The 14,125-nt window shown below is 37.6% G+C and overlaps 1 protein-coding gene across 10 annotated transcripts in view; it reads right to left on the bottom strand.

Moving 5' to 3' along the window:
* The window catches only part of Eya4 (EYA transcriptional coactivator and phosphatase 4), a 247,877-nt gene that overhangs the window by 123,154 nt on the left and 110,598 nt on the right, over positions 1–14,125 (bottom strand). For all 10 annotated transcript variants that reach the window (XR_001779457.2, XM_006512524.4, XM_030244877.1 and 7 more), the window contains one exon: positions 687–736. Coding sequence is in view for 8 of the 10 variants with exons in the window: in XM_006512524.4 (XP_006512587.1) it covers positions 687–736 (50 nt within the window). In the remaining 2 variants the exon portion in view is untranslated. The remainder of the gene's footprint in view (positions 1–686; positions 737–14,125) is intronic.

The raw sequence follows: 14,125 nt of genomic DNA on the forward strand, positions 1-14,125 counted from the left end.
CCTTGTATTGCCATGGTATTCGTATACTCTTTGACTTGTCCATTGAAAATGGAACCCTGGATTCTGAAATGAAAGCAGTGACAACACACAGGCTTGGAGCAGATCTGTTGGGCAACTAGCCCAACCACAAACAAGTAAATGCTATTAAATTCCTATATGAAAGGCGTAGCCATTTTAATTTTTCTCTTCTACCAGTTCCCCCAAACAATAACCAGAATGTTAAGTTGATTTTGAGATTTTTAATTTGCTAGTACTCTCAAAATTCAGTCACATTTCATTAGAAAGAAAAATATGGAGTTTAATAAAAAACAGATTCAATGATTGTTTGGGCCCGAGTACAATTCCAGAAAAAAATTCATAAGAAAGTTTTAAAATGAATAAAAATAAGGTTTTTAAAATAATACCCATGGAAAAGTTTTTGAAGTGTTGCTAGAAATTCTTATATTATTCTTTGAAGTTGACTTCAAACTTTTCTTTTAAAAATGGATTTGGGGATTAATAATGCTCTTGCCAGATATGCACTCTATCTGTCTATCCATCCATCCATCCATCTATCCATCCATCCATCTATTCCTTGAAAATATCAGTGCTTCAATCTGTATCATATCAGATTTAGAGTATGACAACTTAGTGATTTTCCAAAACGGTAATTTTTCTTAATGAAGTTTTGGTTTTTATTACTGTACCTGGAATTCTGAGGTTCCGAAACATCTGCTTCTGGGCACGTTTTCTTTACCTGTAGGAAGAGAACACTAGTTATTATCTTATGAGAATACAACTTCCTCACTCAGAGTCACATGCTCTTTAAATACAAAGTGGCTCTGGCTCTACCCACAAACATCTCTGTACACTATTCCACACACTGTGTTCAATAGCACACAACACTAGATACTACATTTCATTATTGTCACAGGAACAGCTGCCAAATGTACTTCCCTGGGTTCCATGACTATGTAAAATATGTGGTTAAAACAGCCGTGGACCAGAAGAACAAAGAAACCAAAGAATCAAGTTCCCCAGTCAGAAACCAGGGAGTCTCACTGTTCTCAGTCCACTGAGAATGCTTTGCCAGAGGAGGGGATTCTGTCTCCTATTAATGCATACATCATCATCAACAACAACGAAAACAACAACAATAATAGCACTAGTGAAATCATTGCTATGTTAAATTCTCTCATTTCCATCTTGACTGAGCATTGAATACATTCTCGGCATGTCAATGAAGTTTGACCAGTGTAGACTTTTTACACAGGCTTGCACAAACTCCAGATTAACTTAGGTTTTTAACCCATATATAGGTGAGGAATGAAAAGTAGCGTTTCCTTCTGGGAGTTGCCATGCAGGTCACCTTCTACAAGTAAGACAACACACGAATCCGTTGTCTGTTCCATTTAACCTAAAGAATATATAACTGTCTGATTTGTATCTGTTTGTGTGGGAATGTCTTCTGAGACAGTGTCTCATGGAACCCAAAAGAGCTTGGAGCTTGGTATACAGCTGAAGGTGACCTTGAACTATTTTATCCCCCCTGCCTCTTCCAGCTAAATCCTGGGATTACAGGCATATGGTACCTTGCCCACCTCATTACTGTGGTCCTATAGGAGTATTGTATATGGAACAGACTCTTCAGAAACTCTTCATTCATATTAGGAACATATAACATACATTCCCATGTCACATATTATAGATGTGTGCATTAAAGAAGCATTTCTGGGCAACCTACAGAAGTCACTGAGTTTTAATCTCAAGTATGTAGCCTGGAGGCCCAGCAAGCATAGCCCGCTCTGCAGAGGATGACACTTGTCAGCCTTTATCCCAGCAGTGGGAAAGTCCAGTGGGGGATAAGAAAGGTTTGATTAGAGCAATCAGAACACATATACATGTATGAGATTATCAAAGAACACATTTGTTTGGTAAAGTTATCTTTCTAAATTCAAATGAGCATTTAATTTAGTTTCTCAAAAACTAAAAGGGTATTTAAACCTATTATAAAGTCTTTGCCAGCATTATAAATAGAAAATAAGAAGTAAACAGAAAGATATCAAGATAAAGATTTCCTGCAAAGAACTACCAGATGAGCATGTAGAAATGATCCCAAGCTGCATGCCAGTTTCCTCAAGAGGGTAACTTTGGGGCTGACTGAAGAAGTCTTAGCAGCCATCAGTGGAGACTCACGTTCTCTTAACGAGTGCACAGGCTTTATTAGGCTTATAGCTTATACTAATAAGAAGGAATCTCTTATACTTTAGCCATTATTAGAGCTGTGTTTCTACTTAGATTGTTAATATTATATCCAGCCAGCTTGTTGTCAGATGAGGGGGAAAAGTAGTCTTTCGGAAGTGTAAGAACTAAATAAGAATTGAGCAAGTGCATGTGGTATATAGGGAGCAAATTAACTCTGCCTTAAGAACATGAGAAAAGAGGCAAATGGACTCTGAAATGAGCATTTGAGGCTGTAAACAAAAACAACTCTGTGTACCCCAAAGAAGGTATTCTACCAACAAGGAATTTGCCAGACAAATCACATGATAATGCCCCTATACCAAGTAAAGAACTTAGAAATTTGCCTTCGGACAGTTCAGACTGTTGAAAATCTCTAACATACACTTGGAATGGGTACAGTCTAGAAGGCAGGTGGAAAGGGACACAGTGGATGCTGAAGGGCAGAGAGGAGTCATCCACAGTATCAGAGAAGATGCTTGTTCATTAAGTGAGTCAGCAGCTTAGCAGCAAACATAGCTAAGATGCAAGCTGAAATAGGAGCCCGTGGGGGTGGGGTGGGGTGGGGGTGGAAGGCATTCTGTACAGACATTTCTGAGCAAAACTGAATATTACAGTTGACAGTAGTATTAATATGTTTTGAAAACTGTGCCTGTCCTTGAAAATCTGCAGCTATATGAAAGTCCAAACCCTTTCTGCTTCACGGTGATGTCTAATTTCTACTTGTTTATTTGTTCATTTATTTTCAGCTGCAGAGTAACTACAGAGTAACCTGTAGCTGGAGGCATTCCAGGCAACTGTTCTACCACTAAGCTGTGCACAGCCTCTATCTGATTTCTTAATCAATAGCGAAAAAGTTAAATAGAACTTTGGAAAATGTAGATATTTACTAAGTTTATTATGTTCCGCAATGGCAGGATCCACCAGCCTTGGACTCACTCTTCTATTTGAACAGCATCTTCTGACTCGTGCATGTTCTGGAAGAAAGCATGCTCTCACTGAATGCATCACCTCTGACTCCAGTAAAATTCAAGCTGACTTGGAATAAGCAAGGCTGGAAATAAGGCTCAAACTCAGGGTCACAATTTAAGTGCAAATCCTGGTTTTCATAGAATATCCAAGAGTTCAAAGGCAGCATGGACATATGTAGTAAGAGTCTTGCTCCAAAGTTCAACTAAGTAGGTAACCAATAAAAAGAAAAGAGGGATAGGCAGATCAATTAATAAGTAGCTAGGTGTGCAGATATATAAAAGATAATAGGTAGGTAGAAGATTAGATGGATAGGTAGATAGATGACAGATAGATAAATAGATAAATACATACATAGGTACATAGACATACAGATACATAGATATATAGAAAGATATATAGATAGGCTCATAGATAGATAAATACATATATACATACATATATCATACATACATATGTACATAGGTACATAGATACATAGAAAGAAGGAAAGAAAGAAATAAACATAGATAGGCAGATAGATAGATAGATAGATAGATAGATAGATAGATAGATAGATAGATAGATAGAAAGAAAAGGAAGAAGAAAAAGAAAAAGAAAAAGGAGCTGAGTTGCACATTGGTTAGACAATTTGCCCAAATTCCAGCAAAAACATCAACTTGCCAGGAAACAAAAGTAAAGGGTATGTACCAAGTCTGTCCTCTCCTGTGCTGCGTTTTCAAGTTGTTTTTATTTTTTAAATTGTCCTTCCTCCCTCCCTGCCTACCCCTCCCTTCTTTTTCTTCTTTCTTTCCGAGGTATGGTTGAAATACAAAAAGGTGTACATATTTAATGTGCATAGATTTATGACTCTGTGATAAGAATATAACTGTGATGTCATTGCCATAATGTGCTACTGAGGATATCAATCTCCAAAAATCTCATCTTACCTGTGTGCCTAGGCTAAGGAAACAACAGAAGTTCTTCCGTCTTTGGACGTGTTTATATATGTAGCAGACTGCTGTTATCTGTAGGCACTATGTTGAGCAGCATGTCTGAGGACTTATCCAACTGAAACTTTGCTCCGTGGACTCACAAACTCTGTGCATTAAAATTAAAGAGCCACGGACCACTTTCCAAAGAAGAGCACACTTGTTACTTCTTATCACTGCAGAAATCTCTCAGCACATCTTCTAAATTAGGCTACTAAAATAACTGCTCTTTTAAACATCAAAGACAGATAACATTTAAATTCAAGGTAAGGAAAAGAAAGGAGTCTCAAAAGGTTATCTGGTATCTCTAGCATCTACTGTGCCAGCACCACTACCCCAATAGTTACAGTCAGGGTTTGTTGTGAAAAGCAGCTTACTTCCTATCAGTGTGTTCTCATAGCAAAACATTACTGAAAGCCAGAGAAACACCAACCACTCTCTAGGCATGAACAGAATTTCAGCTGCTCAGCAGGGTGGCCAGCAGAGATACACAGCCATGGATTTACTACTTAGAATTCACATCATGGGTGGAGTGAACTAAACCATTCCATGCATAAATACACACTGGACCTCAAAAATCTGAGTATTGACAAAAGAAAGTAAAAACATCACTGTATCATTTGAGTTGGGAAGTGAGATGAGATCTTGGATATATTAGATCTGATAAAACATTTCCCCACATTTCTTCTTTTATCACGTAGCCACTAGGAAATTTAAAATATGGTTGCGTCAGTTTTCAGCTGAGTAGCCTTGGCCTAGAGCAGCAAGAGCCTGACTTTGGGGATCATGTGACCGATGAGAAGTGATGGAGGAGGAGCATGCTAGTGATAAACGAGGAAATCAATGCCAGAAGAGCCAAGAGCACAGAAGAAAACCAAGGAGAATAACTTGGCAGCGAAAGCAGGCAATATTATTTAGTCAGACAACCACCATTTATAAACTCATCTTTCTATTTAAAATACAATTTATTGGTCAAGACTGTTAGCTGCATTGACCTGAGTAACATAAGAATAATATGAAATAAGTTGTAGAGGATGTGAGATTTGGTGTTACAAATAGTATTTTTAAAAGCTAGGAAATATAATTTTTAGAATGTTTTCTATTATGACAAGCATGGTAAAGTCTAAATATCAAACTACATAATTTCCACACATTTTTTTAACCACTTGGTGCTTTGAGAAGCTCACAATCTCTTGAGAAAAAGTAGAAGTAACTTCTAAGAAAGTGCATAAATAAGAATGACCTGTTTTGATATTACTAATCGTCTTTTCAAAAAGCTGGAATCAATTACTACAGTTATTTCGTACTTTATCTTGCTGTTTCAGGTTCCTAAAACATTAACAATAACGTATAACTTAAGGCAAATGATATTTTAGAGAGGCCATTTTTCAAATTTTAATGTTTTCAAGTTAACCTTGCATCTCATAACTTCTTATATAGAGAAAATGAAAGATCTATTCTGAAATTGTAAATCTCAGACAAAAACAACAAAACTGAAAGTTTCTCAATGCCATGAGCAAGTTACTATTTATATCCCAATGAATGGTGGTGGAAGAGAATTTGTTCCAAATCTATGAAAATATAAACTTTTCTATTCAAAACTCTTTGTAAATAAAGGGGATAAAGTAGATTATTGTCAACAATGCTTACTAGCTTTACTTCAATTTCCAATATGAGTGTTCTAAGTATGAATCTGACTGAACAAACAATACACAAAGTACACTGTAAATCAAGATGTAGTGTATATGTGCATACTTTGTAAAGTCTGTTTCATGACCGGGTGGAATAAAATTGAAGAATAGCCTAATACAGCAGAACAGCAAGGATCCTAACTTTTTTGTGTTTTGAAATAGTAAAATTATACTTCTTGGAATAGCAACGATTATATGACTTTTTCTTAATTCATAACACAAAGTTGCATCTGTTTCAGTCAAAAAGAAACTGACGTAATCTCTTTTACGTGCTATATTAAAGACACAAATGAGTATTGCAAATGTAACATTCAGCAAAATTAAGTATGAAGATTAAAAACAGTAGTGCTACATGTACAAGTGTGTGCATATGGTATACTGCACATACAGGTGAGCCCACATACATATGAACACAGATGCATGAAGGTACACCACACACACACACACACACACACACACACACACACACACACACACCCAAAAGAAGACAAAACAAATCAAAACAAATAACAAAGTGGACGCCTTTTCTCCCCTGCAGTATTTGTTTCTGGTGTTCAGCGTAGGGACCTTGGCTTGGGGAGGGAGGTTAAACAAAATCACACACTGGGGAGAAATCATGTTTAAGTGGAAAAAACCCTAGGTCTATAATTCTCGATCGACATCCACCGCCACAATAACATTCCAGTTGTTTGATAGCCTGTCTCAAGGCTGTGTGCTTGAAAAATAACTTATTACAATAGCACAGGAAAATAAAGCATAATTATTTATGTACTGTTCATAAGCATGGAACCAGATGTCAAACTGAATCAACCCTCAAAATTCTACTACATCTACTTTCTCCTCCGTTATGCCATAGTCCTTTGCCATCTGCCAGAAATACCACATGCTCTATGAATTATTTAGAAATATTTCAATCCCTCCTAATGGTATGTTGTTTCATTATCACCCAACAGGGCAAAGGTAATTCAGAACTTAAAATGCCACAAGAGGAATTGAGAGATGCCATAACATATTGTGTTACAGCTCAGGGGGGAAAGTTCCTGTCCTGCACCCCCTCCCCTAGTGTGGAAACAAGACGAGGTCCTCCACTTTTAAGAGTTTACATAAAATACTGCAGATACGTGTTTTTACACAAAATTCTCTTCTCCTTACAAATATGCACAGTAAGTACCAAAGCCATGTCTCTTCCTGGTTTTTGTAGGGTTTTCTTTTTTGTTTTGTCTTTTATTGACATTTACTCATTATTTTTTTTAAAGTCCCATGTATCTGTAATAGAAAGGCACAATTTATCATAAGAAAAAAATCAGAATGGGATATTGTTCCTGAATTGTAAAGTGATTTAGTGGAATCCACTGCAAACAAAGTAATGTTGCTCATTGTACTGAGCAATCATAAGGAAACAGGGAAGAATAATCCCCCCATTTTTACATATCAGCATCTTTATTGCTAGGCTTCCCTCTGTGGAAGAGAAAATATGATTTCTCAGGACTAATGCTTTAAAATAATCTCAATAATTTATCCCCAACCCCCAAGTAGAGAAAACTTCGTAATGTTTTGGCAACGTCTTCTACCCCATGACGCCCTTTTCAAGATATTGGAATGTTATGGCCACGAGGTTAAGAAAAACTCTCCCATTTATCACAACCTGCCAAGCACAACAGGACCCAAGTAACCCAGCCCTCTACCGCTTACCAAAGTCAGCTCATCTTAGTCATGAAGCCTCAGAAGAGTTTGGCCACGGGCACAGATGACACATCACATTTTAAAGTGTAAATATCAGTTACCATGTAAAACACTCTAGTTCAACTAACATCACTTGCCTATTATGTGTAACTGATAACTGGCCCTCCCAAAATGAACAACTAGCTGGAGAGCTAGTCCTATTAGAGAATAATGATAACATTGTTGTATCCATATGCAAATGTCTCTCTCTCTCCCTCTCTCTCTCTCTCTCTCCCTCCCTCCCTCTTCACTTCACTCCCTCCCTCCCTCTCTCTCTTCCTCCTGCTCCTCCTCCTCCTCCTTCTCTTCTTCCACCTCCACCTCTACTTCCTCCTCCCCCTTATGTGAATTTTTAAAAACCACATTTTTAAATTATGTATTTAAAAGCCCTCTTAACGCAACAAATATGAACATCATTACTCTGATACCAACTAAAAAAAATCCTTTAACACTTAAAAGAAGTTTATATGATGCAAACAAAAATGTAAAGGAAATATTAAATTGTAATTTGATAAATTTATTTATATTCATGCAAGTATTACTGTACAACACATTGACTCAAATATGTATACATAAAGACTCTGGTATTTTCAAATTTTGTGCTCTTGATGTATTAAAATGGCTATTTAAAAATTCTAAAAATGTAGAATGATTCCTTAGATTTAAATTTATACCACACAGAAAGCATATACTTACAGTGTGATACATTTTAACCTATTTTCTGCAATATTATACAATGTTCTCATTTTTTTAGAATCTATTCTAGGTTAATTTTCATTAAATTTTTTCTTGCATGTCTTGCATGTTATTTTAAAATAAACCCTTTCTCACGAAGTACTAATCTAAAAAGGAAATTCATTTGGCAGAACTAATAAAACACAGATGATAGTATAATACACACTCTAAAAACCACAGATATCGTGTTTTCTGTTTGCATTGTTTTTCTATCAAACTAAGGTAACAATTTTAACTATTTGCCAGCAAAGAGCATAAACAATTCCACAAAGCACACACATATCACACATACAACTAGGGCACCAGAAGAGAGAGCACCTTTAACTGTATAACTTTAAGTAATATTTAATTAGCTTACTACAAAAATCGTTACAAGTAGAAGTTACTTTGATTAATGAAGTAGTACTCTGTTACTGTCAAAGTTTTTCTCACTCTAAATATTTGTCAATTCTAAATACGTGGGTAGAGACTCTCTTCTGACTGGACAACACACCCACACAGCCGAATGACTGATTGGGTCTAACTCTTGTGAAGGTCCCATTCCAGAGAAACCTAATAAATAATTGAGATACACTTACAATAGTCTCCTTTTTGACCTCAGTTAAAACAGCTTTCTGAGATATGGGTTGAAGCGCAATTTATCTGTTTCTCACCGTGTACACTCCTGACGTCACCTGGCTTTTGTATTTCTTCAACAGCCAAATTCCCCTTAAAATCGTCTTGCACCGTTTCCCTAGAGGTTTCCCTAGAGTAAATGGTGTGGCTACCCCTGGACTCATACAGAGGACCCTTTCCTTTCTGTGTGGTGGCCCTTTCCTCCAGAGTTATGCTGTTTAATTTTTAAAGATTCCCAGAACACTTACAAAGAAAGGTGGGGGGGACGGTAGAGAGAAAAATCAAAATAGAGACAAAAGGAACGCTAGTCTCACTCTTCCCTGCCCTTTGCGAACTTATAACTAAAGAAGTTACGACACAAAGTAATGTATACACCTATTGGTATTTGCTCTTGGGAGTCATTTTGATAAGCATATTTCAGTAGTTTAGTAAATGTTGATTACAAGATGAAAATCAACATAATGGCAGTCTTTTAGAAAATAGTAACTCCAGTTCAGAGAGGAGCGGGAGACAGCGGATGATCAGCGTCAGCAGTTCAGTGGGTCTCGCTGAGGACCATGTGAGAAAGCTCACTCACTGGACTAATTTATTCTCCCTTTCACCCCCAAGGTCCCTAAACTCTTTAACTTTGGCAGTAAAGCAGTTTTCACAGATACTTAGAACCAGGGAACATTTTCTCCTCTTGTACTGTTTTACAGTGTGTGTGTCTGTGAATGAGTATGTGTGTGCATGAGTGTGTGGGTGTCTGTGTATGTGTGTGTGTATGTGTGTGTCTGTTTGTGAGTATGTGGGTGTCTGTGTATATTTGTGTGTCTGCGTGTGTGTGTGAGTCTGTGTGGGTAAGTGTGTGGGTGTTTGTGTCTGCATGTGTGTCTGTGTGTGTATGTGCATATGTCTGTGTGCGTGTGTGTGTACAGAAGGAATAAACAAGTTCACCAACAGCCCACCTTCCTTAGTCGTCCTCAGACAGACCTTTGCTGCTCTCATCATGCTAACTCCTTAGCGCCATACCTTTTATACAGCAAACAGCAGTTTATGTTCTCTTCATCTTGTGGCCTACAAACCTAAGGATGTGTTTAAGTGACTTAAGACAAAGCATTTCAAAAGTTTCTACATCAAGATTTTAAATCAAAGTACACACTATCTGAAGTTTATTTCCAAATGGGGAGGGAGGGACCACAATAAAATCCTTTAAGACCTTAGAAGTTAAACTTGTTCTTATAATGTGGTTTCAGAAAAATACCCCAAATAAAATATCACAAATGAAAGGGCATCTCTTCTCTTAAACCTTATAAAGTGCTAATTATTAAGACAAACACAGCTCAGATCTCATGAAAGGAAAAACTCTCCTCAAGATTCCCAAACAATTTACCTAGAAAATAAAGTCTTCAATTTGAGTGACAGGGGATAGATTTTCCAATCTTGTAACCCGCAACTGTTAAGGAAAGTCTTAACTTGTCTGTTACGGTTGCACAGCGATGGTATAACCTCTTACCAATTATCACCTTACCTACTGTTCTCCCACCACGAAAGTAATTAGAGTTTTTAGAGTAAACAAAGACAAATTCTATTTTTTACTTTAAGTATGGACAGATTAAGAATTTTATCAAGTAGACTTTCTTGCCCAATTTTTAGACATATTTATTCTATCATGTTTACTCTAAACATATTCATCTTAATTTAAAAAAAAATCTGCTCTGAAACGGAAGTGCCACATGGTAAATGCAGGTCTAGCTGTGCCACATCTAACAGCATGGATAAGGCTTCTGTCAAAAGCTAACTATAACTTACCTCGAGCTCCAAACACCTGAAACAGATTCCAGTTGTATTTTGGAAGTGAGTTTTTTTGCATGTGTGTGTGTGAAGTTCAACAGGCAATAAATTCCATTCTGCAGTGTCAGGAAAATGAAGGCCGGTCCCAGAATTACAGAACACTGAGTTTATGGTCCCTAGTCTACATTCAGGTAGCCTTAAAAATATTTTACTCGGGCGCGAACCCTCTGGCTCCCTGAGCAGTGCCTCAATGTAGGTTAGCTAGACAGAGGCCTGGGGACGGCACAGGCTTGGCTCTGGACGCTGGCTTTCCGCACCCTTCTGTGTTATAGTAAGATGACTTGCTGGCTGAGGCTGACGCTGTCCCAGCTCCCAGAGCCCTGCAAGATCTGAGGAGCAGCATTTATCTGAAGGTACTTTGACAGAGCCACACGGCTTGGTGAAGTCCCGGGGCTGTCTACCTGCTGTCATAGGACACACTCAGAGCCAATTGTTGCCGTGTCTCACAAGATTAAAATCTTGTATTAGGTTTTCCAAACAGCAGATTTCGCTTGAAATTTCTCTTAAAGCAACATAGTTTGTGGCAAGGTAACCTCAGTTAGGGTGACACTTTTTGTAGTTTCCAACCCACACTTTCATTTGTGCTTGTTTTTGAAAGGAGGACAGATCTTGTAAGATTTCAGTTTCGTTATTCTCTCCGGTTCTTACACACAAAATGTTCTTTCCCCTTTAGTACACAAGGCACAAAATGGGAAATTAATTACATTCTTATTTAACTCACTTTTATTGCATGTTCATTAGAGGCAGAAGAAAGTCATGAAATTAGGATTACATGTAAAGGGTCATCCTTCTATGTAAGGTTTTTCTAAGATAAAACTTGTTTATTTTTACAAATGAGAAAGCATGCATTAAGTTCGAGTGGAACACAAACTGAACAGGAATAGCTGAATTCTAGACAAGTTCATTATTGAACATTAGTCTTCCCTTTTTCCTTAAGAGTTTGCCAGACCATTATTTTCTTTGCAGAAAGTAACATGTCTAAAAATGTATCTAACTGGCCAGGTGGTGGTGGCCCATGCCTTTCATCTGAGTACTTAGGAGGCAAAGGCAGGTGGATTTCTGAGTTCGAGGCCAGCCCGGTCTACAAAGTGAGTTCCAGGACAGCCAGGGTTATACAGAGAACCCCTGTCTGGAAAAACCAAAAAAAAAAAAAAAAAAAAAAAAAATGAGAAAAGTATCTAAACTTTTTATATTAATTCATATCTCAAATTCTTCATAAATTTCAGACCGGCATTTATAGCCATTGCGGGAATTACTGCCTCTAATTTGTTCATGCAATCCTCAGATAACTGATTTTCCTCTTGGGGTTTTGTTTTTGTTTTTTTCTTTTGCTTGATCTTTTCATCTAGGGCCAAATGATTTCATGGCCTGCAGGAGGGGAGTAAATGGCTCATTTGAATAAACTGCAGCCTGGCATCACTTTTAGAGATTCTCACTTTACAGGGAGGAGCTGATAAAGGTGTTTCCCTATTTTTAACCCTGGACCTTGGAGACAGAAACCCCAGAACTTCAGCAACCGAAGTTGTCGCTGTTTACCAACTAATGCCACTGCTGCGGCTTGCGGCTTCTGCGGTAGCTGCAGAGATGGGAATGCGAAGGGAACACCTTTGCACCTTACACCTGTAGCTGGCACTAGCCTCCAGACTTGTGTCATGGTAACGCTTAAATGATGGAGAGCTGTCCTACTCTATTCAAGTTCATGAAGTGTCTGTTCTGTGGGAGTACCAGAGAGCCTACATAGACCAGAAAAGGTCTTCCTTCTTAGTCTATTTGGGATCACTAAAAACAATGTCTGGTATCCAAATCTTCTCAAGGAATTACATTTTTAAGTATGAGAAAACATGCTTTTGAGACATCTATTTTCCTAAGAGATTACAAGGCACTCACTATTTACTGTATTTATGCATGCTTGATTGCAACAGTATTCACTGGAGCAAAATATTTGTTTGTTGCTGGTACAATAGGGACTCACTCAAACATGCCTAAAGCTCTAAGGGGGATAAAGTCAGCTCTCTGTGTATTAAGGAAGCATGGGTGGTTTGTCATTTTTTTTTTCTTAATCACATGCAAGTGGACTCAAAACCTTTAGGAAAACAGGTGTAAAAATGAGTCTGTGTCGGGTTGTCTTCTTAAGTACACACCACAGCAAACTTTCTGATCAGAAATGAAATCTCATTTGTTTGCACCATGGCTTATCAAAGTGAGTGCTATGCTGTAACAGCCAAGAAAGAAAATGGCCATCAATTTTGGATAACACTTTGTGAAGAGCATGTATTGCAACACCACTCTCCATTAACACAGTAGCGAGAGCATAGGCATGGGCAGAAACCAAAACATGACATCCTCTCCAAGTGTTAGTCTGCCTCCTACGAAATGGTAGTTCTCATCAAGACCACTAATGGGAGCCTATTTAGTTTTCCAACATAAACATAGATTATTGAAGATCTCATCTACCAAATGTTTCATTTAACAATATCTTTTATATTATCTTATATTTAAAATTACATCTAGTTCTCAAGCAATGCTGATAATTATAATGAGATTGTAGGGACAAGCGTAGCCCCAATTAAAAAAAAAAGAAGTTTTTGGTAAAAAAAAATGCTTATTTTCAATTATATTTTATAGTATGAAACTGCTGTGCTGATCTCACAAAATTATATAGCCCTTCAGATTCTATCTGCCAATAACTCAAGTCCTGTCTTCGAGGGTGAAGGTTTGCCCCACATTAGATAAGAGTAAAACTATTACAAACTGCTGACAGCTGGTATGCTACACAGTAGTGACTTGCATGCTATGAATGCCACCCTGGCATTTGTCAAATACACAACTTTCCTTCACAGGAATATGCAGAGTAGAGTTAAGGCTAATCATGGCACCTGTTAAGTTTGAACAAAGCCTTAACAACTTTTGCTTTGAATTAATAAACAAATGATTCTTTGCTGCTGTTTCCTGGCCTGCCTCCTTTACTATCCCCTATGCTGCTCAGCATCCATGACTTGCAGGAAACTGTTTTCCCCACTTTGTGCCACCCCCTTTTTGCATTAAGATATTTTGTAGCATTTCACAATTAACTATGAGATGCATTCCTAGATAATTCTAAGAAAAGATACTTGAAGCTGAGAGATTAAGGTAGAATTGCCATGCAAAAACAAAAGGGAAAAGCATAGTCACGTAATTTTGACAACAATTACAAAAGGATGACAGAGAGAACATGGCTGAAACTTGAACCAAGTACAATACTGTCCCTAATTGCTAGCTGTGCAATGGTCATGTATATAAAAAACTAAATAGAAACCACAGCGATGCTGTTTTCCTCAGGCAGGTGTTGATGTGGTGTTTACTTGATATAAACTCAAGACATGGGAACTT

Source organism: Mus musculus, chromosome 10 (genome assembly GCF_000001635.26).
Source record: "Mus musculus strain C57BL/6J chromosome 10, GRCm38.p6 C57BL/6J".
NCBI classification, from domain to species: domain Eukaryota; kingdom Metazoa; phylum Chordata; class Mammalia; order Rodentia; family Muridae; genus Mus; species Mus musculus.